The following is a 23,578-nucleotide window of genomic DNA, read 5'->3' as shown; positions in this document are numbered from 1 at the left end:
CTGGCGGTGAACCTAAAAAAATAACTAGCTACCTAGCGACAGTAGCGACACTGATGCAGCGATCAGAAAAATGATCGCTTAGTGACACTGGCAAAAGGGGGTGAAAGGGTTAACTAGGGGCAATCAGGATGTTAAAACCATTATTGGGTAGTATATCGGGGTACCTAGCGATATAAAAACCTGGCGTGAACCTAAAAAAATAACTAGCTACCTAGCGACAGTAGCGACACTGATGCAGCGATCAGAAAAATGATCGCTTAGTGACACTGGCAAAAGGGGGTGAAAGGGTTAACTAGGGGCAATCAGGATGTTAAAACCATTATTGGGTAGTATATCGGGGTACCTAGCGCTATAAAAACCTGGCGGTGAACCTAAAAAAATAACTAGCTACCTAGTGACAGTAGCGACACTGATGCAGCGATCAGAAAAATGATCGCTTAGTGACACTGGCAAAAGGGGGTGAAAGGGTTAACTAGGGGCAATCAGGATGTTAAAACCATTATTGGGTAGTATATCGGGGTACCTAGCGCTATAAAAACCTGGCGGTGAACCTAAAAAAATAACTAGCTACCTAGCGACAGTAGCGACACTGATGCAGCGATCAGAAAAATGATCGCTTAGTGACACTGGCAAAAGGGGGTGAAAGGGTTAACTAGGGGCAATCAGGATGTTAAAACCATTATTGGGTAGTATATCGGGGTACCTAGCGATATAAAAACCTGGCGGTGAACCTAAAAAAATAACTAGCTACCTAGCGACAGTAGCGACAGTAATGCAGCGATCAGAAAAATGATCGCTTAGTGACAGTGGCAAAAGGGGGTGAAAGGGTTAACTAGGGGCAATCAGGATGTTAAAACCATTATTGGGTAGTATATCGGGGTACCTAGCGCTATAAAAACCTGGCGGTGAACCTAAAAAAATAACTAGCTACCTAGCGACAGTAGCGACACTGATGCAGCGATCAGAAAAATGATTGCTTAGTGACAGTGGCAAAAGGGGGTGAAAGGGTTAACTAGGGGCAATCAGGATGTTAAAACCATTATTGGGTAGTATATCGGGGTACCTAGCGATATAAAAACCTGGCGGTGAACCTAAAAAAATAACTAGCTACCTAGCGACACTAGCGACACTGATGCAGCGATCAGAAAAATGATCGCTTAGTGACACTGGCAAAAGGGGGTGAAAGGGTTAACTAGGGGCAATCAGGATGTTAAAACCATTATTGGGTAGTATATCGGGGTACCTAGCGCTATAAAAACCTGGCGGTGAACCTAAAAAAATAACTAGCTACCTAGCGACAGTAGCGACACTGATGCAGCGATCAGAAAAATGATCGCTTAGTGACACTGGCAAAAGGGGGTGAAAGGGTTAACTAGGGGCAATCAGGATGTTAAAACCATTATTGGGTAGTATATCGGGGTACCTAGCGATATAAAAACCTGGCGGTGAACCTAAAAAAATAACTAGCTACCTAGCGACAGTAGCAACACTAATGCAGCGATCAGAAAAATGATCGCTTAGTGACAGTGGCAAAAGGGGGTGAAAGGGTTAACTAGGGGCAATCAGGATGTTAAAACCATTATTGGGTAGTATATCGGGGTACCTAGCGCTATAAAAACCTGGCGGTGAACCTAAAAAAATAACTAGCTACCTAGCGACAGTAGCGACACTGATGCAGCGATCAGAAAAATGATCGCTTAGTGACAGTGGCAAAAGGGGGTGAAAGGGTTAACTAGGGGCAATCAGGATGTTAAAACCATTATTGGGTAGTATATCGGGGTACCTAGCGATATAAAAACCTGGCGGTGAACCTAAAAAAATAACTAGCTACCTAGCGACAGTAGCGACACTGATGCAGCGATCAGAAAAATGATCGCTTAGTGACACTGGCAAAAGGGGGTGAAAGGGTTAACTAGGGGCAATCAGGATGATAAAACCATTATTGGGTAGTATATCGGGGTACCTAGCGCTATAAAAACCTGGCGGTGAACCTAAAAAAATAACTAGCTACCTAGTGACAGTAGCGACACTGATGCAGCGATCAGAAAAATGATCGCTTAGTGACACTGGCAAAAGGGGGTGAAAAGGTTAACTAGGGGCAATCAGGATGTTAAAACCATTATTGGGTAGTATATCGGGGTACCTAGCGCTATAAAAACCTGGCGGTGAACCTAAAAAAATAACTAGCTACCTAGTGACAGTAGCGACACTGATGCAGCGATCAGAAAAATGATCGCTTAGTGACACTGGCAAAAGGGGGTGAAAGGGTTAACTAGGGGCAATCAGGATGTTAAAACCATTATTGGGTAGTATATCGGGGTACCTAGCGCTATAAAAACCTGGCGGTGAACCTAAAAAAATAACTAGCTACCTAGCGACAGTAGCGACACTGATGCAGCGATCAGAAAAATGATCGCTTAGTGACACTGGCAAAAGGGGGTGAAAGGGTTAACTAGGGGCAATCAGGATGTTAAAACCATTATTGGGTAGTATATCGGGGTACCTAGCGATATAAAAACCTGGCGGTGAACCTAAAAAAATAACTAGCTACCTAGCGACAGTAGCGACAGTAATGCAGCGATCAGAAAAATGATCGCTTAGTGACAGTGGCAAAAGGGGGTGAAAGGGTTAACTAGGGGCAATCAGGATGTTAAAACCATTATTGGGTAGTATATCGGGGTACCTAGCGCTATAAAAACCTGGCGGTGAACCTAAAAAAATAACTAGCTACCTAGCGACAGTAGCGACACTGATGCAGCGATCAGAAAAATGATTGCTTAGTGACAGTGGCAAAAGGGGGTGAAAGGGTTAACTAGGGGCAATCAGGATGTTAAAACCATTATTGGGTAGTATATCGGGGTACCTAGCGATATAAAAACCTGGCGGTGAACCTAAAAAAATAACTAGCTACCTAGCGACACTAGCGACACTGATGCAGCGATCAGAAAAATGATCGCTTAGTGACACTGGCAAAAGGGGGTGAAAGGGTTAACTAGGGGCAATCAGGATGTTAAAACCATTATTGGATAGTATATCGGGGTACCTAGCGCTATAAAAACCTGGCGGTGAACCTAAAAAAATAACTAGCTACCTAGCGACAGTAGCGACACTGATGCAGCGATCAGAAAAATGATCGCTTAGTGACACTGGCAAAAGGGGGTGAAAGGGTTAACTAGGGGCAATCAGGATGTTAAAACCATTATTGGGTAGTATATCGGGGTACCTAGCGATATAAAAACCTGGCGGTGAACCTAAAAAAATAACTAGCTACCTAGCGACAGTAGCAACACTAATGCAGCGATCAGAAAAATGATCGCTTAGTGACAGTGGCAAAAGGGGGTGAAAGGGTTAACTAGGGGCAATCAGGATGTTAAAACCATTATTGGGTAGTATATCGGGGTACCTAGCGCTATAAAAACCTGGCGGTGAACCTAAAAAAATAACTAGCTACCTAGCGACAGTAGCGACACTGATGCAGCGATCAGAAAAATGATCGCTTAGTGACAGTGGCAAAAGGGGGTGAAAGGGTTAACTAGGGGCAATCAGGATGTTAAAACCATTATTGGGTAGTATATCGGGGTACCTAGCGATATAAAAACCTGGCGGTGAACCTAAAAAAATAACTAGCTACCTAGCGACAGTAGCGACACTGATGCAGCGATCAGAAAAATGATCGCTTAGTGACAGTGGCAAAAGGGGGTGAAAGGGTTAACTAGGGGCAATCAGGATGTTAAAACCATTATTGGGTAGTATATCGGGGTACCTAGCGATATAAAAACCTGGCGGTGAACCTAAAAAAATAACTAGCTACCTAGCGACACTAGCGACACTGATGCAGCGATCAGAAAAATGATCGCTTAGTGACAGTGGCAAAAAGGGGTGAAAGGGTTAACTAGGGGCAATCAGGATGTTAAAACCATTATTGGGTAGTATATCGGGGTACCTAGCGCTATAAAAACCTGGCGGTGAACCTAAAAAAATAACTAGCTACCTAGCGACAGTAGCGACACTGATGCAGCGATCAGAAAAATGATCGCTTAGTGACACTGGCAAAAGGGGGTGAAAGGGTTAACTAGGGGCAATCAGGATGTTAAAACCATTATTGGGTAGTATATCGGGGTACCTAGCGATATAAAAACCTGGCGGTGAACCTAAAAAAATAACTAGCTACCTAGCGACAGTAGCAACACTAATGCAGCGATCAGAAAAATGATCGCTTAGTGACAGTGGCAAAAGGGGGTGAAAGGGTTAACTAGGGGCAATCAGGATGTTAAAACCATTATTGGGTAGTATATCGGGGTACCTAGCGCTATAAAAACCTGGCGGTGAACCTAAAAAAATAACTAGCTACCTAGCGACAGTAGCGACACAGCGATCAGAAAAATTATCGCTTAGTGACACTGGCAAAAGGGGGTGAAAGGGTTAACTCTAGGGGCAATCAGGGGGTTAAATCTTTATTTGGGGGTGATAGGGGGCTACCCTGGACCTAACACTAACTGCCCTGACAGTTTTTACTTTTACAACTGACACTGAATGCATTGATCAGTAAAGAAATGATCAATGCAATCAGTGACACTGTGACTGGGGGGGGGGGGGATCGGGGGGCGATCGGGGGGGGGGGGTCAGGGGGGGGTTTGTGTACCTATGTGTACCTATGTGTCAGTGTAGTGTTTTGGTGCACTTACTTTTAGTCTTCTCCTTGTAGTCCGGTCAAAAAGACCGCCCTGAGGAGAATGACATCACTTCCTCCTTCCTGTGTAAACAATACACAGTGGGAGGAAGTTCGTCATTGGCCAGGAGCGATCGAGAGGGGGTGGCCAGAAACCAACGGCCATCCCCTCATCACGGATCGCTCCTGTAGGGAAACGGACCGCCGTATCCAGCGGGAGGGGGTCCGATCGGACCCCCCACCCGCTGGAAGGCAGGCACGTACATGTACGTGCTTGTGCCTGCCTGTGCCATTGTAATGACGTACATTGGCAATACGGCGGTCCTTAAGTGGTTAACATGCGTTTGAATGCGATTGCTGAATTCCGAACACAGCTACATCCCCAGTTATAAGAGGGAGCAACCACACTTATGCAACCACACTACTTTGATTTTTTTATTATACCACCCCCCTTCAAAAGATTTCAGTTTTTCCAACAATAATAGATTGGAAATGTGAAATGAGCGAAGTATATTATATGGAGAAACAAATAAGATAAGAAGGATATGTGGAGAATAAGATCTCAAAGTATTGGAAAAAATGGGAGGAGTTTTGTACCTCAGGGAATCTGAAAGAATTTTTGTAAGAGAAGGGAGTTGGGGTGGGTGGGGGTTTATTTTAATATTTTTTTTTTGTGGATGTTAGTATGTTTGTGGTAATATGATGGTATATTACATGGTTGTTGATTGTTGATATGTATGTTTTAAAATATAAAATAAAGAGAAATTTAAAACAAAAGATTTCAGTTTGTTTTCCAATTGAGTTGTACAGTATATAGGTCACATTAAAGGTGGAAAAAGTTCTGAAATGATTTTTCTTACATCACAGAAACCTGACATTTTAACAGGGGCATGTAGACTTTAGAAGATTATATCCACTGTATATATGCTTAAGTGTCCTAGTATCTAACGATATGTAACAAAGGCGTGAGAGGGTATAGCAAGCACCACATCCCCAAATAGTAAAACATGAAACACACCTATTTGTTTTTGTTCATTTCTGAGATGTGAAGCACTGTGAAAAGTTAAATTTTTTGCTTTTCAATTTAGTGTCTAACAATATACAGCCATGTGAAAAATTAAGTACACCCCATCAAAATTGTTGATTGTTTTTAAATATTTGCACAGGTAAACAATAGACATTGAAAGGAGAAGTACAGCCAAAGCTCGTTTGGCTAGACTTCACCTGTGGATCACAGGAGTGCAGTTCATTCTGCACTCCTGTGACCTGTTTTTAGTCATCATCTCTCTTCTCAAAGAGCTGTGAGAACATAGCGATCGGCAGTGTATAGCATCACTCAGTTGCTACAGATTTGTCGGCTGCACATTCATGGTTCTAATCTCTCGTTCTCTCATTTCACCACATCCCAAACGTGCTCTATTGGATTGAGATCTGGTCACTGTAGAGGCCATTGGAGTACAGTGAACTCATTGTCATGTTAAAAAAAAACAGTTTGAGATGATTTAAGCTTTGTGACATGGTGCATTATCCTGCTGGAAGTAGCCATCAGAAGAAGGGTACACTGTAGTCATAAACAATGGACATGGTCAGCAACAATACTCAGGTAGGCTGTGGCGTTTAAACAATACTCAATTGGTTCTAAGGGGCCCAAAGTGTGCGAAGAAAATATCTCTGACAGTTACACCACCACTACCAGCCTGAACCGTTAACACAAGGCAGGATGGATCCATGCTTTCATGTTATTTAGGCCAAATTATGACCCTACCATCTGATGGTCGCAGCTGAAATGGAGACTCATGGAAACTCATCAGACCAGGCATCATTTTCTATTGTCAAGTTTTGGTGAGCCTGTGTGAATTGTAGCCTCAGTCCCCTGTTCTTAGCTGACAAGAGTGGCACCCGGTATGGTCTTCTGCTGCTTTATCCCATCTGCTTCAAGGTTTGATATGTTGTGCATTCAGAGATGATATTCTGCATACCTTGGTTGTAATGAGTGGTTATTTGAGTTACTGTTGCCTTTCCATCATCTTGAACCAGTCTGCCCATTCTCCTCTGACATCAACAATGCATTTTTGTGCACACAATTAGAGCTCATTGGATATTTTCTCTTTTCAGACTATTCTCTGTAAACCCTAGAGATGGTTGTGCGTGAAAATCCCAGTAGATTAGCAGTTTTTGAAATACTCAGACCAGCCCATCTGGCACCAACAACGGTGCCACATTCAAAGTCACTTAAATCCCCTTTCTTCCCCATTCTGATGCTCAGTTTGAACTTCAGAAAGTCATCTTCACCATGTCTAGATGTCTAAATGCACTGAATTGCTGAAATGTGATTTGTGATTGACTGATTAGCAATTTATGTTACCAAGACATTGAACAGGTGTACCTAATAAAGTCTCCGGTGAGTGTATACATATATCTATATAGATATATACCCCCATCAAATCATTCTCTGCAGCTATTCTATTTTGTACCACCCCCTGCCTTTAGAATGTAAGCTCTACAAGCAGGGCCCTCCTGTAACTTTTCTATTGAACTGTACTGTAATTGTGTTGTCCCCCCTATACATTGTAAAGTGTTGCGTAAACTGTTGGCACTATATAAATCGTGAATAATAATAATAATATATATATATATATATATATATATATATATATATATATATATATATATATATATAAACTTTACATTGTATAGACTGTATGTTGAGGTTTTTTGTGTGTTTGCCCTAATGTCTATTGTCTAACAGTCATGTTAAAAAATAAATACACTGCATTAAAATTGTTAATCAAAAAAAAAAGAAGAAAAACCCTAAAAAGAAAAAAAATCTAGGCAGGACTTCAAAGATGTGCTATCTTCTCAATTTAGGGCAGAAAAAAGTAGTGTGTGTATCCCAGTAACCTAAAAACCTTTCAGCGATAGGACCACCACACAGACCACCATGGTGTATACTGTACACGTGGGGGCTTAGCGGACAAAGATGACCCTCTTTGAGGAGAAGTCAAGTACCAGCAGATTGCTATGCAGTAAAGCTCCATGTGGAAATAGGACCATGAAAAGAGGAAGAAACAATCTGCATAGTGCAAATCGGTCAGATAAAATAAGTGTGAGCCCAATGCAGTGTGCACACATATAGGGGCTGTTTGTATTCGTCTGAGAGTGGCACACACAGCACCGAGCTCCGGTGTATAGGTGGCGTGCACCTGACTGACAGCCTGAGTGGACGCCTGCTGAGCTGGCACTGAAGCAGACTGAAGAGAGGCAGGCACCTGTGGGATTATCGTCTCTGTCTTATCACAGCCGGTCTGCTGACACTGAGCACCCAGTCAGCAGCAGATGACAATGCTGTGAGAGCCACACATACCCTGATACCACGCAGCACACAAGGCTACACTTGCTGAACACCTTCTAGTAGGTGCTGTGAAAGCAGGACCTACTAGAAAACTTTGCAAGCATCACCATAAAAGCAATGGCAGACACAACTAGAAATTTTAGGAAATGTATATGTGTGAATTAGCCGTGGCCATCTTGCTTTTGGCTGAAGGGACAATCCATGTGTTATGAACTGTTTGATCATCATCTTCTCTTGTGGAGGTGTATTTACCTCTATTAAAGTTTATTTTATCTGTCTGATTTGTTTCTCCCTCCTTTCATGGTACTATTTCCGTATGGAGCTTTACTGCATACTGATCTGCTAGTATACCCAGATGTGTAATAGTCTGTTAAGATCCCTAAAGGAGGTTGGAGGTTCCCTATAATATTATAACAAGCCCCACTTGACCTCTCCTCAGTGAGGGTCATCTTTGTCCAGTAAGCCCCCACCTTTATACACTTTCTCAAGTACTATCCGCCACTAATTACCAATACCTATTTTTCCTGTCATGTGACAGTTTTTTTAGACTAATGAAAACTGGTTACTTAAGGCGAGCCCCGATTCACATTTGTGCATTTTCAAATGCGATTTCATAGTGCAAATTTGCATTACAAGTAAAATAGAATGGTTTCCTATTGAGGGCGTTCAGATAGATGCATTGTATTTCAGAAAAAGGGCCCTGTGCGAGTTTGGTTCTTTGCAATTTGAAATTGCACTCTATACTGTAGGTTAGAATGGGACTATTGAGAAAGAAATGAATTTTTGCTTTAAATTGCCTTGTGCATTAACTTGGGGAGGGAGGAGGTGCTATGTAGCAGAGAGAGAGAGAGAGAGAGAGGGCCTGTGAGCAGTGTTCCACAGCTCCCTGCAGCTTCACACATTGCTCTTGTGGCTACTTACAGACTCCTCTCTCTGATCCCCTCTGCTCACATGGAGAGGACCAAAAAATTCTGCTATAAAATCTCATCAAAAATGGACTGGTATTCATATACAACCACTTGTGAATCGCGTGGCTAAATCGAACTACAAAACGGATATATGTGAACCCACCCTGAAAGTATCATTTTTAGTATTGGAGCATTTGCAGGGGTACAGGTACTCATGCAAATGCTTAGTATCAGTGCAATGCTAGTGTCCAGATATACATTTGGGTAAAAAAATGGATTGGAAAACAAGATAAAATTGTCAAAAAAAGAAAAGAGAAACAGCAGGGGCATATAGGAAGAGAGGGAAAACCACCATCCCAGCACTGAGAAAAAACTCATAAACCAAACTCCCAACTCAAGAAACAAACACTTAGTTGTTTACTAAGCACATGATACAATAACCAAGTAGGAGGGGGTCATTTAAAAGACTATCCAACAGGCCTATATCTTATGGAAGTGTACACGAGTATCACAAGATAGGTGGCTACTTTGGTCTATTTTCTGGAGCCATAACTAGAAGGAACTATCATTTTTTTGCAGAACAGTGGAAGAAGAGCTTTAGCAGTATTCAATAATTGAGGAGTATAGACCATTTGTATTTTTTCTTGAGCCATTTCTTTGTGGGTTTGCTAGTATGTTTCAGATCATTGCCATGCTGAAAGATTATTTTTCATTTGAACTTTAACTTTTGGACAGATAGTCTCACGTTACCATCAAGCACACTATGGTACAATGTAAAATTTATAGTTGACTCGATGACTGCAAGTGGCCCATGCCCTGAAGTAACAAAGCAACCCCAATCCATAACATATCCACCATTGCGCTTTACAGTTGGTATAAGGTTCTTCTTCTGAAATACTTTTTACTGTGAACAAACACCAATATCTTTAATTGATCAGTATTCAGTACATTGTTCTAGAAGGCCTGGTCTTTGCCTATATGCTCAGTGGCAAATATTGGAAAATTGTTCTAATTTTCTTTTTGGACAGCAAGGGCTTTTTCATAACACACCTCTCCTGCAAATTAAATTGGTGCAATCTCTTTATGATTATAGATGCATGCTCTTTTTCCCCAACTGTTGCAAGAGTTATCTGAACATCCTGCGATTAAACTATGGGGTTCTTGAAAACCTAATTTACCATCAGTCAGTTCTTGGATTGAATTTGCTGGGCCTGGACAAATTAGCAGTTGTTTGACACCTATGCCACTTGTAGATTATTTTTCTTACAGTGAAATGATTGATTTCAAATAATTTGTCAATTTATTATTATTTATTATATAAAGATATCAAATGGGACTAGACAGGGGTGTCCCCTATCCCCACTTCTGTACGTTATGATAATGGAACATCTTATGGAAGCTATAAGGGGAAATACGGATATCAAAGGGATAGAGGTTAAAGGTAAAGAATATAAGACGGCTGCATATGCAGATGATCTTTTATTATATATAACTAACCCTATAATTACAATACCAAATGTAATAAAAGAACTGGAAAGATTTGGGCAATTGAGCAACTTTAAAGTTAATTATGATAAATCTGAAGTAATGAACATCTCATTGGAAGAAGGAATGCAAAAGATAATACTAAATGATTTCCCATTTAAATGGAAACAAGACGCGATTAAGTATCTTGGAATATATATTCCAAGTGACTTAAAACTTCTACAGGACATGAACTATAATAAAGCAATTTATAAGGTAAAAAGACTTTTAGGAAAATATGATAAAATAACTTATTCCTGGTTAGGGAAAATAAATATTCTAAAGATGGTGATACTACCAATTATGCTATATATTTTTCAAACGGTCCCTATTATACCATCAGGAAAGATTATGAAGGATTTAAGAGAAGCTGCGGAAAGTTTTATATGGTCGCATAAGGTTCCTAGAATAGGAAGAGAAGTATTAATAAGAACAAAAAAAAATGGAGGACTGGCAATGCCTGACTTCTCCAAATACCTCCAAGCAGCGTCAATAATGAGAATTATAGATTGGCAGCATAATGCAAAAAATAAACAATGGGTAAAGCTAGAAGAAGATATAATAGGGGCTAGAATAAAACATCAACCATGGATAAAATCTAATTTAAGACCAGAAGAAAAGGAGTTACCCATTTTTGTAAAAACAACATTAAAAATTTGGGATGATATAATAAAAAAAGGAAATCTCTCCTTAATGAGTGGCCCTATGACCCCATTATTTGCCAACCCCGAATTTAGACCAGCACTAAAAAGCAAAACATTTCTTAAATGGAATATGGAGGAGCATGAGCGAATAATACAAATCCTGATAGATGGGAGAATGCCAACGTTTCAGGAAATGGGACATGAATATAATAATAAATGGCTGCAATACTCTCAGTTGAAAGCATATATAGATCCATTAATGATAAGTATTAATAGACAATTAACTGTATTCGAGCAAATAGTATTAAATAAGGATAAAGCGAATAAAAAACTTTCTAAGATATACAATCTATTACTCCCCTATGGTGATATTAAAAAAATAGCAGCAGTGAAAAAATGGGAGGAGGAAATAGGGAATGTGTTGACAGAGAAGGAATGGGAAGGGATATATGGAAGAATACATAAACTATCGGTAGCAATCAAGGACCAAGAAAAAAACTATAAAGTTGCAATAAGATGGTATAGAAGCCCAGTAGTAATGAATAGAATAAATAAAAGGAACCCTGAAACCTGTTGGAGATGCAAAATAGAAAAGGGTACTTTAGAACACATATGGTATAGCTGTTACAAGTTAAGAGATTTTTGGGGTAAGATAACAGAAATATATCAGCGAGTGACAGGTACTAGGATAAACATAGATATAATGATAGTACTATTCTCTCTCACACCTAAATCATTAACACAGAAAGAGATAGAGTTTTTGCACTGTATGACTACAGCTGCAAAAGTTGTAATAGCGCGAAAATGGAAAAAGGAAAATGCTCCATTAATAATAGAGTGGAAATGTGAAATGAGTGAAACACACTATATGGAGAAGCAAATAAGAGAAGAAGGATATGTGGAGAATCCGATTTCAAAGCATTGGAAAAAGTGGGAGGATTTTTGCACCTCAGTGATCCTTAAGGAATATTTGTAAGTGAGGAAGTGAGGAGCGATGGGGTAGGGGGGAGGGATGAGGGCTGATTTATATATATACATATTTTTTTGTTTTTTTTGTTTTGAGAAATATGTAGTAGTTGATGGATGTTAGGTATGTTGATGGATGTTTTGTATGTTTTATAATTATAAAGAAATAATAAAGAAAGATTTGAAACAAATAATTTGTCAATCTTTTTAAATCCCTTGCCAGACCCATAGTCACCCACAACTTTCTATCTGAAGGTCATAGAGAGCTCTATTGATTTTGGCATGATGACACTACACATGTCAATAGCAAAGAGAACACCAGACCCTGGATGTCTGAAGCAGAAATAAGAAAAGTTTCACCTGTATACGCCATAAGGAGGTTCCAATTATCAGCACCTAATCTGAAGCATCAAATTCAATTTAATGGATTTAAAGTGGTGGTAATTGTAGGGGTGTATTTATGTTTCCATATGACAAATTCCATTTTTATTCATTTAGATCATGAAAATGAATACACCATGTCAGCTTTATGTGTCAATTGTTCTAGCACATTACCTTTATCTGTAGGTACTGTTTGAATGAAGGTATATTTTTTGCAAGTTTAAATATGATATAAATGTACATGGGGTGTAATTGCTTTTTCACATAACTGTACACAAGTATATATTACCAAAAGTACTGGTACGTTCAGGACTCTCCGCAGGCCAGTCACGTTCCTGCACCCCCAAACACGCTTATCCATGTCTTTATAGACCTGATTAATTAGAACGGAGACTGCGAACCAGGCCTTCTTGTCCAAAATCACAAATGCACTTCTGGAAGGATGGTCAAACACTCCCATAGACACACTCCTAAACCTTGTGGACAGCCTTATCAGAAGAGTTTAAGCTGTTATAGCTGCAAAGGGTGGGCAAACTCAATATTGAACCCTACGGATTAAGACTGGGATGCCATTAAAGTTCATGTGTAGGCAGGCGTCCCAATACTTTTGGTAATATAGTTTATGTATATTATCAATAGCACCACACTGTTAAGTATGATTGACCCTATCTTATAGCATATTTTTCCTTGTAATTTCCCATTTGATTTCATATGATGCCTGATATATATATATATATATATATATATATATATATATATATATATATATATATATACATAAAGAAAACAGAAGATCAAAGACAAAAGACACTCAGCATGATTTATATTTAGCTATTTGCCTAGATTTCTGATTAAGGTGGCAATGCTTTTTTTACACTTGTTGAGAAGTCTCCAAAATTATTGGCACGTTAAACCTTAGTGTACCAGCAACACACTAAAATTAGGTGTTAATGCAGCATTTTAATGCCATGGCTTAAAAAAAAATGTTTTCCACATGTTACTTTTTTTTTAATAATTTTATACAAGATATTCAATGGAAAAGTGACTTGGCACAACACTGAACCACTCATATGGCCATCTTCATTAGTGAAAACCAGCCAGTGCTCGTTGGGCCTCAGATATCTCCCAACCCAGACCCAGGTGTTAAAAGGATTTACACACAATGGCTATTTGACATTAATAAGACTCCTTCCCCAATGTTACATCAGAATTATACCACACTTGCCACACCAAATTTCTTTCCATATCTCCTTGACAGATATGTTGCTTTATAATAGGGCATCATTGCATTCACCAGCCCCTTCCAAAAAAGTAGGGAGGGAGCTTCAGGTTTCCTCCAATGTAATAGTATAGCCTTGCTGCCATAAAACAGTAGGATATTGATTAGAGTTCTGTGAGCCTGAGATGGAACCACCTCTTAGACCAATCCAAGGAGACACACTCTGATTGTCAGTGGGACAGGGACCACCAGGACCTCGGCTATGCTAGAGGTAACCTCAGTCCAGAACTGTAGGAGCTGAGGGCACCCCCAAAATATATGGTCTGCAGCCGCTGGGGAAAACGTACACCTCCAACATTATGCCGGAACATAAGGGTATATGATAGCCAGTCTAGCTGGGGTATAATAAATTTTATGCAAGAATTTAAAGTGGATCAGTCTATCACATGTTACGTTTTAAAGAGCATTAAGGGTGATTAGCATTAAAATATAGTTAACATGATTTAACGGTAAGAAGGATTTCGCCCAATGTTGAATGAGGACTGTCAGGTGTCCATGATGGACTCCAAACATGTGATGAATCACATCAAATGGTGTGCATGAAAAAGAAATGATCTGCACACAGTGTGATACTGTTTGATGTTGACATATTGTCTACACTGCCTTCATATCAGATTAGACAATATGTGTAGACAATACAAAATAACCAATAGACATAATACAGGTATATTGAGAAGGAAATGTGTTGTGTAAATATTATAATTAGGTACAACACACACACACAATTTAAGGACGGCATTGAGTATTAGAATGGTGGCATCCACATTTCCTGTGAACACAGGAAGTGGTTACATATAAGGTAGTTACAGCAGTGGGTATAATGTCTCAAATAAGTACCAAGATGGCAATATGAACACTTCTTGCAGAAACAGGAAGTGACCTCATACTGATCACACACTTAGAGGGATGTAGTGAGATCTAAGCTTCTGAAGACGCCCAGTGGGAGGGGCGAGACACATCAAGATAAAGAGACCTAGTGACAGTTGTTTTCACACCAAGGCAGGATTTTTTGCACGGTTTTAAAAGTTTGATGTAAGTGTAATGATTTTGGATTTTTATGAATAAAAAATTAGCAGTATTACACTATATATCCTTTTCTCAAAATTGTCACACAACTAATACGGATATCCGATCACCGGTAAAGTTGGGAAGGTGATAATTATATCCGGATATAGGATATACCTGACGTCTTTAATATATCAGTGGAAGGAAGATGATATTTTCACCCACATACTGATTACATCCAGCAGCCCTAGCCATTGTTGGGGGACACCATTCCAAACTTAATACCAGGTGCATTTAAAGATTATTGCTGGTGAGTGGGGACCCAGGAGGGGAGCACGTAGTGTCACCAAGATCTACACCAGCTGCATAATTTACACAAGTTCGACACACCATATGATTATATGGATGGACTTTATATGATTGCACTTTGTTTTGCACAATAATTGCACTGAGCACTTTACATTGCTAGTTACTATGTTATTGATTATACTGATGTAGGCACTTTATTATGCATTGTTTAATTGTTTATTGGAGCAGCGCTGAATATAACATTTCAATTATCAAACAGTATCATGCTATGTGTGGATCATTTGTTTTTCATGCACACCATTTGATGTGATTTATCGTATCATGGATACCTGACAGTCTTCTTTCAACATTGGGTGGAACCCTTCTTACCGTATTTCCAGTGGTGGGAGTTCCTGTTTGAGGCCATTCCCTCAACAGTGCCTGCTGGACCCACGTGCTATACGGTATGTGTGTCCATCGAATCTGTTAAGCATGATGACTTTACCATTTTGACTGTATTATCCAAGAAATAACTTTTCACTTTATTTTGAACTCTAATCGACTTTCTATAGATATTTATTATTCACTTTGGACTTTTATGTTTTGGTTTTCTTCACATTCAATTTTGCACTGCCTATTTTACCTTATCAGGTTCATACGTTATTCACTTGCTCACTTAGCGCCACACTTTTGTCTTTTATTTCCATTTTGTCTAGTGGTGTGGTGGCTGCTTATTTTGTTCTCTATTGCCACGTACACACGATCGGAAATTCCGGCCAGAAAAAGACAGATGAGAGCTTTTCTTCGGAAAATGTGACCGTGTGTATGCTCCAACGGAATTCAGTTGTCTGAATTTCCGCCAGCCATAAATTGATAGCATATTCTCAATTTTCCCGACAGAAAAACTTTCTATCGGAAATTCCGATCGTGTGTATGCAATTCCGACCCGCCAAATATCACACATGCTCAGATTCAACTATGAGACGGAAGCTATTGGCTACTGGCTATTGAACTTCCTTTTTCTAGTTACGTCATACGTGTTGTACGTCACCGCGTTCTAAACGATCGGAATTTGGTGTGACCATGTGTAGGCAAGACAGCTTGAGCGGAATTCCATCGGGAAAACCATCAGAGGTTTTTCCGACGAGAATTCCAATCGTGTGTACGCAGCATAAGTGTAGTTTTTTTTCTTTTTCAACATGATTTAACATCTGCTCAAATTAGAATTTTTATGATGAACAATAGTTGACACCAAAATATCAGACACAACTGTACATACCTTTTCCTGTCTTTAGTTTTATCCTTCTTTTTGTTCTTGGGGCTTCTTGATCTGCCCAGGAATAAACAAATAATTTTGTTAGTCCGAATCAGAAAACTTCTGAACTGGCTATGAAATGTATGTATAACATATGTAACTTATCTTCTTTCTTCCTACCAACCCCACATAGGGGTTCTGATGCACAAAACGTAATGTACAGTGCCTTGAAAAAAGTATTCATACCGCTTGAAATTCTCCACATTTTGTCATGTTACAACCTAAAACGTACATGTATTTTATTGGGATTTTATGTGATAGATCAACACAAAGTGGCATATAATTGTGAAGTAAAAGGAAAATAATAAATGGTTTTCAATTTTTTTACAAATAAATATCTGAAAAGTGTTGAGTGCATTTGTATTCAGCTTTACTCTGATACCCTTAACTAAAATCTAGTGGAACCAATTGCCTTCAGAAGTCACCTAATTAGTAAATAGAGTACACCTGTGTGTAATCTAATCTCAGTATAAATACAGCTGTTTTGTGAAGCCCTCAGATGTATGTTAGAGAACTGTAGTGAACAAACTGCATCATGAAGGCCAAGGAGCACACCAGACAGGTCAGGGATAAAGTTGAGAAGTTTAAAGCGGGGTTAGGTTATAAAAAATATCCCAAGCTTTGAACATCTCGTGGAGCACTGTTCAATAAATCATCCAAAAATTGAAAGAGTATGGCACAACTGCAAACCTACCAAGACATAGCTGTCCATCTAAACTGACAAGCCGGGCATTAATGACAGAAGCAGCCAAGAGGCCCATGGTAACTTTGGGTGAGCTGCAGAGATCCACAGCTCAGGTGGGAGAATCTGTCCACAGGCCAACTATTAGTCGTGCACTCCACAAATCTGGCCTTTATGGAAGAGTGGCAAGAAGAAAGCCATTGTTGAAAGAAGGCCATAAGAAGTCCCATTTGCTGTTTGCGAGAAGCCATGTGGGGGACACAGCAAACATGTGGAAGAAGGTGCTCTAGTCAGATAAGATCAAAATGTAACTTTTTGGCCTAAAAGAAAAACGCTATGTGTGGCAGAAAACGAGCACTGCACATCACCGTGAACACATCACCCGTGAAACATTATGATGGTGTAGCATCATGTTGTGGGAATGCTTTTCTTCAGCAGAGACAGGGAAGCTGGTCAGAGTTGATGGGAAGGTGGATGGAGCCAAATACAGTGCAATCTTAGAAGAAAACCTGTTAAAGTCTGCAAAAGACTTGAAACTGGAGCAGAGGTTCACCTTCCAGCAGGACAACAACCCCAAACATACAGCCAGAGCTACAATGGGATGGTTTATCAAAGCATACTGGTGTGTTATAAGAATGGACCTGTCAAAGTCCAGACCAAAATCCAATTGAGAATCTGTGGCAAGACTTGCTCACAGATGCTCTCCATCCAATCTAACAAGCTTGAGCTATTGAATGGGCAAAAATGTCACTCTCTAGATGTGCAAGGCTGGTAGAGACATTTCCAAAAAGAATTGCAGCTGTAATGGCAGCGAAAGGTGGTTCTACAAAGTATTGACTTAAGGGGCTGAATACAAATGCACGCCACACTTTTTACATATTTATTTGTAAAAAAAATTGAAAACCATTTGTCATTTTCCCTCCACTTCACAATTATGTAGCACTTTATGTTGGTCTATCACAGAAAAAACCCAATAAAACACATTTATGTTTTTGGATGTAACATGACAAAATGTTGAAAATTTCAAGAATTGTGAATATTTTTCATGGCACCGTACATGCCAAAAAAGGCCATTTACTTAAAGACCAGACCAGATAGCCTACGTTCATCTAACATCCAGAGTTGGGTACTAGGGAAAATTCCATTGTTTAAGTTACCCTGAATATTTGAATTGTCTTTGGGTATTTACCTGGACATAGACCGGGTGAAAATGATTTATTTTATCAAATCAGCCTCGAAGTGTACAAGCCATAAACTATGAAATAATACATCAGCAGATTCTACTAGCTAAATATTGAAGTCTTGCATTAGGTACAGTGCTGTCCATGTGAGCCCCTATGGACAGAGCTGCTATCACAGAAAGGTGCTAATCATAAATAGCATTAAAGCCTAAGTACACCCAAAGTAAAACAACACAAGGGGCATAACTTACATACTTGTAGGATGTGTCCCTTGCGTTAATGCCTTTTTTTGTTAGTTGAAATGTCCCCATCCTCCCCCCAACCCCACTGTCATAATCTTTCGGTGCAGCAGGGATAATAGAACTAACAGGCTGTACTCAAGAGAGCTCAACTATGCGTGTGTCTTTGCCTAACTCCACCATTCATAGAAGCCATACTTCAGCTTCTCTGAATGGGGAGGCGGGCAACTGGTTTATTCATTAAAGCTGTAGTATGGTTTCTACAAATGGCAGAACTGGGCAAAAATGGCAGACACATGCAGGCTGTCTTGATGAGAGCCTGTGATAGTCTGTCGGTTCTGTTAACCCCAACCGCACCAAAATGTCACAGCAGTGGGGATGGGGAAGGCATGGATGGAGGAGAATTTCAACTAAAAGAAGAGGTAGTAGCACAAGGGACACATTATACTGACTGTAAGTTATCTACCTTGTGCTGATTTTTCAGTTTTTATTTCAGCTGCACTTACGCTTCAATTTAAGATTAAACATATCAATAGGAAAGGAATTTAAATCATATTAGATTTCAGCACTTCATAATTTCTCGCCTAGGTGAGAATTATGTTTTTTCCCCATCGAGCCCTGCAGCACGCCTGCACACACATGGGTTCCCCCCACCATTTGCATATATTTCCCACACATGTGCAAAGACTGGATTAGTACCACCAGTTGGTTTTGGTGCCTTGTGCACTATAACATCTTATAAAGAAAGAGATTTCACATTCTAAAGCATACAAGTCACAATCTTTCCAAAGCTGTCATAAAATTCATAAAAAATTCAGAGGGACATGCAATAGGCTTATTGATTTTCCACAGTACCATTGCATAATGTACTTCCTTACTGAACAATCCTAAAATAGTTAGATTTTAATTTTAGAACTAGTACTATGCCACCATTTATACAGTTCCACGATAAACATGTGTTGTACAGGTGGTGGGGAACCCCTATGTTTCCAGCTGTATGTATTGATGGTTATAAATTATTTCTGTTGTCCTTGCAAACAACTGGTGTAGAATGTTTTCATCAGTTTTCTGAAATTAAAATTAACATATTAAATTTTTTAGTCTATTGTCAGTTACAGCTACTGTCTAATCTCAGTGTACAGCACAGAAGAAGAAAGCACTTGACAGCAAAATAGCTAAGCAGTTAAGAGCGTATTTTTTTTCTTAGTCCAATCTTCAAATGAATAGTGCTATTTTGTTCTTCTTTGCAGGTGCCTTATTTTCCAATTAGAGGTAATTTTCTGTTATACTTGTTATCAGCTCCTCTGTCAATTGCTCCCACCCATTTCTTTTAAAACCATTGTTTAACTGTTATATTTGTGCTGCCTTTTCTTCCCTGTATGGTTCTTTAGTAAGTGCTGGAAACTGCAGGCAATGACCTTGGCATCATAAATGAACAGCTACACTTACAAGTGTAAAACCTATCTATTAGCTCAACGATGCATAGACCATACAAAGAAACAAGAGGAACTGTCCATCTTATTATTAAGTAAGAATATAAAGTCATTAAATCTGTACTGCTTATTATGTTATATAGAATCCACAGGAGTGACGTTTTCTATAATGTTTTGAAAATTATATTTTTAATAATAAAAATTAATACCATAATTAACCAATCAGCGATAAAGCAGTAATGATACACAAATCTACAAGCCTCTCTTTGAAATACTTTACCTTCCTACAAGGTTTTTGAGATATCTTTTTTTATTGTACTTACTATTTCAGTATTTATGTAAATGAAAGGTGTGACCTTAGATCTGCATAGGACATGATTTAAACAAACCTTAAAATGTATTCCTGTTAAACCTTGTATTGACCTTTGGTTAACCCTAATCAGTCCTAATTAACTTATTTCTCTCTTTCTCCCCTTAGTTATTTTTTCCTTTTGTTTACTTCGGTATTTTTTTTACTGATAATATTTATTTTTTCATTTTCATTCATTTTGTTTTTTACATTTTTTTTTTTACTGTTGCATAACAAGAAAACATGCCTAGTGCATTTTTTCTTTTGCAGAGGGGAATAGAGTGGGCGCATGTCCTCTTCTTCTTGCTGACCTGGAGGTGATGTGTAAAACGTCATTTCCAGGTCCCCGTGTCACATTCTGCACTGCATTAGAACAGGTAAAGGCTTTTAGAAATGTGGTGTCTCATTAATGGCTTGCCGACCAGCCGCCGCAGTTATATTGTAGCAGGTTGGCTCAGCTGCGTGAATCACCGTAGGTGTACGTTGGGCTTGTACACGGCACCCACTGGCCAGTGGGGGGAGCCAATCAGCATTTTTTTCCATGGCCGCTGGCTGCCTGCGATCATTTCCCACAGCGACAGAATGGAAATCTGCCAAAGTAAACAAGGCAGATCTCCATTCTGTCAGGGGATGACACACATATCCTATCTTTCTGCTATGCAGGAAGACGGATCTGTGTGTTGTCCCAGGCAGCCCATCCCCCATATAGTTAGTAAACACACCCAGGGAACACATTTAACCCCTTGATCGCCCCCTGATGTTAACCCCTTCCCTGCCAGTGCCATTACTACAATGTCAGTGCATATTTCTACCACTGATCACTGTAATAATGTCACTGGTTCCCAAAAAAGTGTAAAAAATAAAAAAAAACTGTAAAAACTGTGTGCCTCAATCCCGCAGTCCTGCTAAAAAATCACAGATCACCGCCATTACTAATAAAAAAATAAAAATAAATAAAAATGGCATAAATCTATCCCTTATTTTGTAGATGCTATAACTTTTGTGCAATCCAATCAATATACGCTTAATGTGTTTTTTTTACCTAAAATATGTAGCAGAATATATATTGGCCTATATTTTTTAAATATTTTTATTAGGCATGTTTTATAGCAGAAAGTAAAAAAAAATTTTTTGTTTATAATGGAAAAAAAAAACCGCACAGGTGACCACATACCACCTCAAAGCTCTATTTGTGGGGAAAAAAGGACACACATTTTATTTGGGTACAACATTGCAATTTTCAGTTAAAGTAACACAGTGCCGTATCGCAAAAAAAAGGCATATTCAGGAAGTGGGTAAATCCTTCCGGGGCTGAAGTGGTTAAAGAGAACCTATCACCAAAAAATCCTCATATTTTTTGCCCCCTATGTGATAAAAAAAGTTAAAAAGAAATACAAAAAAATAAAATAAAGTTACACCCAACCATATAAACCCCCCCAAAATGTTTTTAGAGGGCCCCCCACCCCATCATACATGTACGTACGAACATCAACACATGCATCAGTGGTGCCTACGCATGAAAATGTTGATACGATACACATTACATATTGCCACACACGCCAGAGTGAGAGCAAAAATTTGAGCACTTGCATAACACTAAACTTAGGACCTGTAGGGGATTTTAAAACTTTGCCTATTAAAAATATAGGGTAACGAAGTTTGTTGCAAGTGTTAAATCTGGACTTAGATGTTAATTGTTTTATTTTTATATATTTTTTTATATTTTTAATGTTGACCAATCTATATATGCTTACTAATCTATATTGGAATATAATTGTTGTCATTGGGAATATTTTGGAATCATTTGAGATAAGGGATCATCAAGGAGATTGACATGTAGAGTACAACACTGTATTTATTGATTGCATAGTCCCAATTAATGAGTTTTTTCAAGATACTGTCGCTCACATCAGATTTGACAATATGTGTAGACAATACAAAATAACCGATAGACATAATACAGGTATATTGAGAAGGAAATGTGTTCTGTAGATGTTGTAATTAAGTACAATATACACACAATTTAAGGACGGTATTGAGTATTAGAATGATGGAATCCACATTTCCTGTAGTTACAGCAGTGGGTGTAATGTCTCAAATGAGTACCAAGATGGCGATATGAACACTTCCTGTGGAAACAGGAAGTGACCTCATACTGCTCACACACTTAGTGGGATGTAGTGAGATCTAACAGGAAGCCACTGAATACAATAGGCAAACCTTCTGACTGAGTCTATGGGAGTACCAAGGTGGCGGTAACAACACTTCCGGTTCGGCGGAAACAGGAAGTGATTGAAATTTTACTACGTACTCATTGAGAGTAGTAGGAGTTACCGGGTGTAGTAGGCAGGACTTAACACATATAAGGCAACCAGTCACGGGTGCTATTAGCTTCTGAAGATGCCCAGTGGAAGGGGCGAAACTCGTCAAGTTGAGGAAACCTAGTGGCAGGTGTGTGCATGCCAAGGCAGGATTTTTTTGCAATGTTTTAAAAGTTTGATGTACGTGTAATGATTTTGGATTTTTATGAATAAAATTAGCAGTATTACATTATATATCCTTTTCTCTTCATTGCCACATGCAGGTGATAATTATATCTGGATATAGGATATACCTGATGGCTTTTATATATTTGTGGAAGGAAGATGATATTTTCACCCACATACTGATCACATCCAGCAGCCCGAGCCATTGACAGGAGACACCATTCCAAACTTAATACCAGGCACATTTAAAGATTATTGCTGTTGAGTGGGGACCCAGACGGGGAGCACGGAGTGTCACCAAGATCTACACCAACTGCATAATTTCACACCATATGATTATATGGATGGACTCTATACGATTGTACTTTAATTGCACTGAGCACTTTATATTGTTAATTAATACTGTCATTAATTATACTGATGTAGGCACTTTATTATTATTATTATTATATATTGGTCCATTGTTTATTGGAGCAGCGCTGAGTTTAACATCTATATTTTCATAAAAAATTGAAACTACCACCGTTTTATGCTCTAGGCCAAGGTTTCTCAACCAGGATTCCTCCAGAGGTTGCTAGAGTTTCTTTGAGCAGTGAGAAATGTCTACCTCTCAAATAAGTTCCCACTGACATCTTTGATCTTTTAGCTATCTGTAAGGGAGTAATTCTTCCCAATGACCACAAGTGTAAGGACCATTCTTCCCAGTGACCATCACACTAATGTATCATGAGTTGTGGTTATTGTAATTTTTAGAAGGGATTCCCTGAGACCGGAAAGTTATTTCAAGGGTTCTGTGTTGAAAAGGTTGAGAAAAGCTGCTCTAGGCTTTCTGCTTTTAGAATATATATAATATTTTGGGTGTTTCACACAATCTTCA

At 39.1% G+C, this 23,578-nt stretch overlaps 1 protein-coding gene across 1 annotated transcript in view; it reads right to left on the bottom strand.

The window, feature by feature from the left end:
- LOC143958907 (uncharacterized) overlaps positions 1 to 23,578 on the bottom strand; it is a 382,425-nt gene that overhangs the window by 70,041 nt on the left and 288,806 nt on the right. The window contains exon 8 of the mRNA XM_077467890.1: positions 16,296 to 16,346. Within this exon, the coding sequence (XP_077324016.1) occupies positions 16,296 to 16,346 (51 nt within the window). The remainder of the gene's footprint in view (positions 1 to 16,295; positions 16,347 to 23,578) is intronic.

Source organism: Lithobates pipiens, unplaced genomic scaffold (genome assembly GCF_037356315.1).
Source record: "Lithobates pipiens isolate NorthernLeopardFrog02 unplaced genomic scaffold, aLitPip1_a1.2 Scaffold_64, whole genome shotgun sequence".
NCBI lineage: Eukaryota > Metazoa > Chordata > Amphibia > Anura > Ranidae > Lithobates > Lithobates pipiens.
The sequence above is the reverse complement of the archived record's forward strand: the minus strand, read 5'-3'. Positions and strand labels throughout refer to the sequence as shown.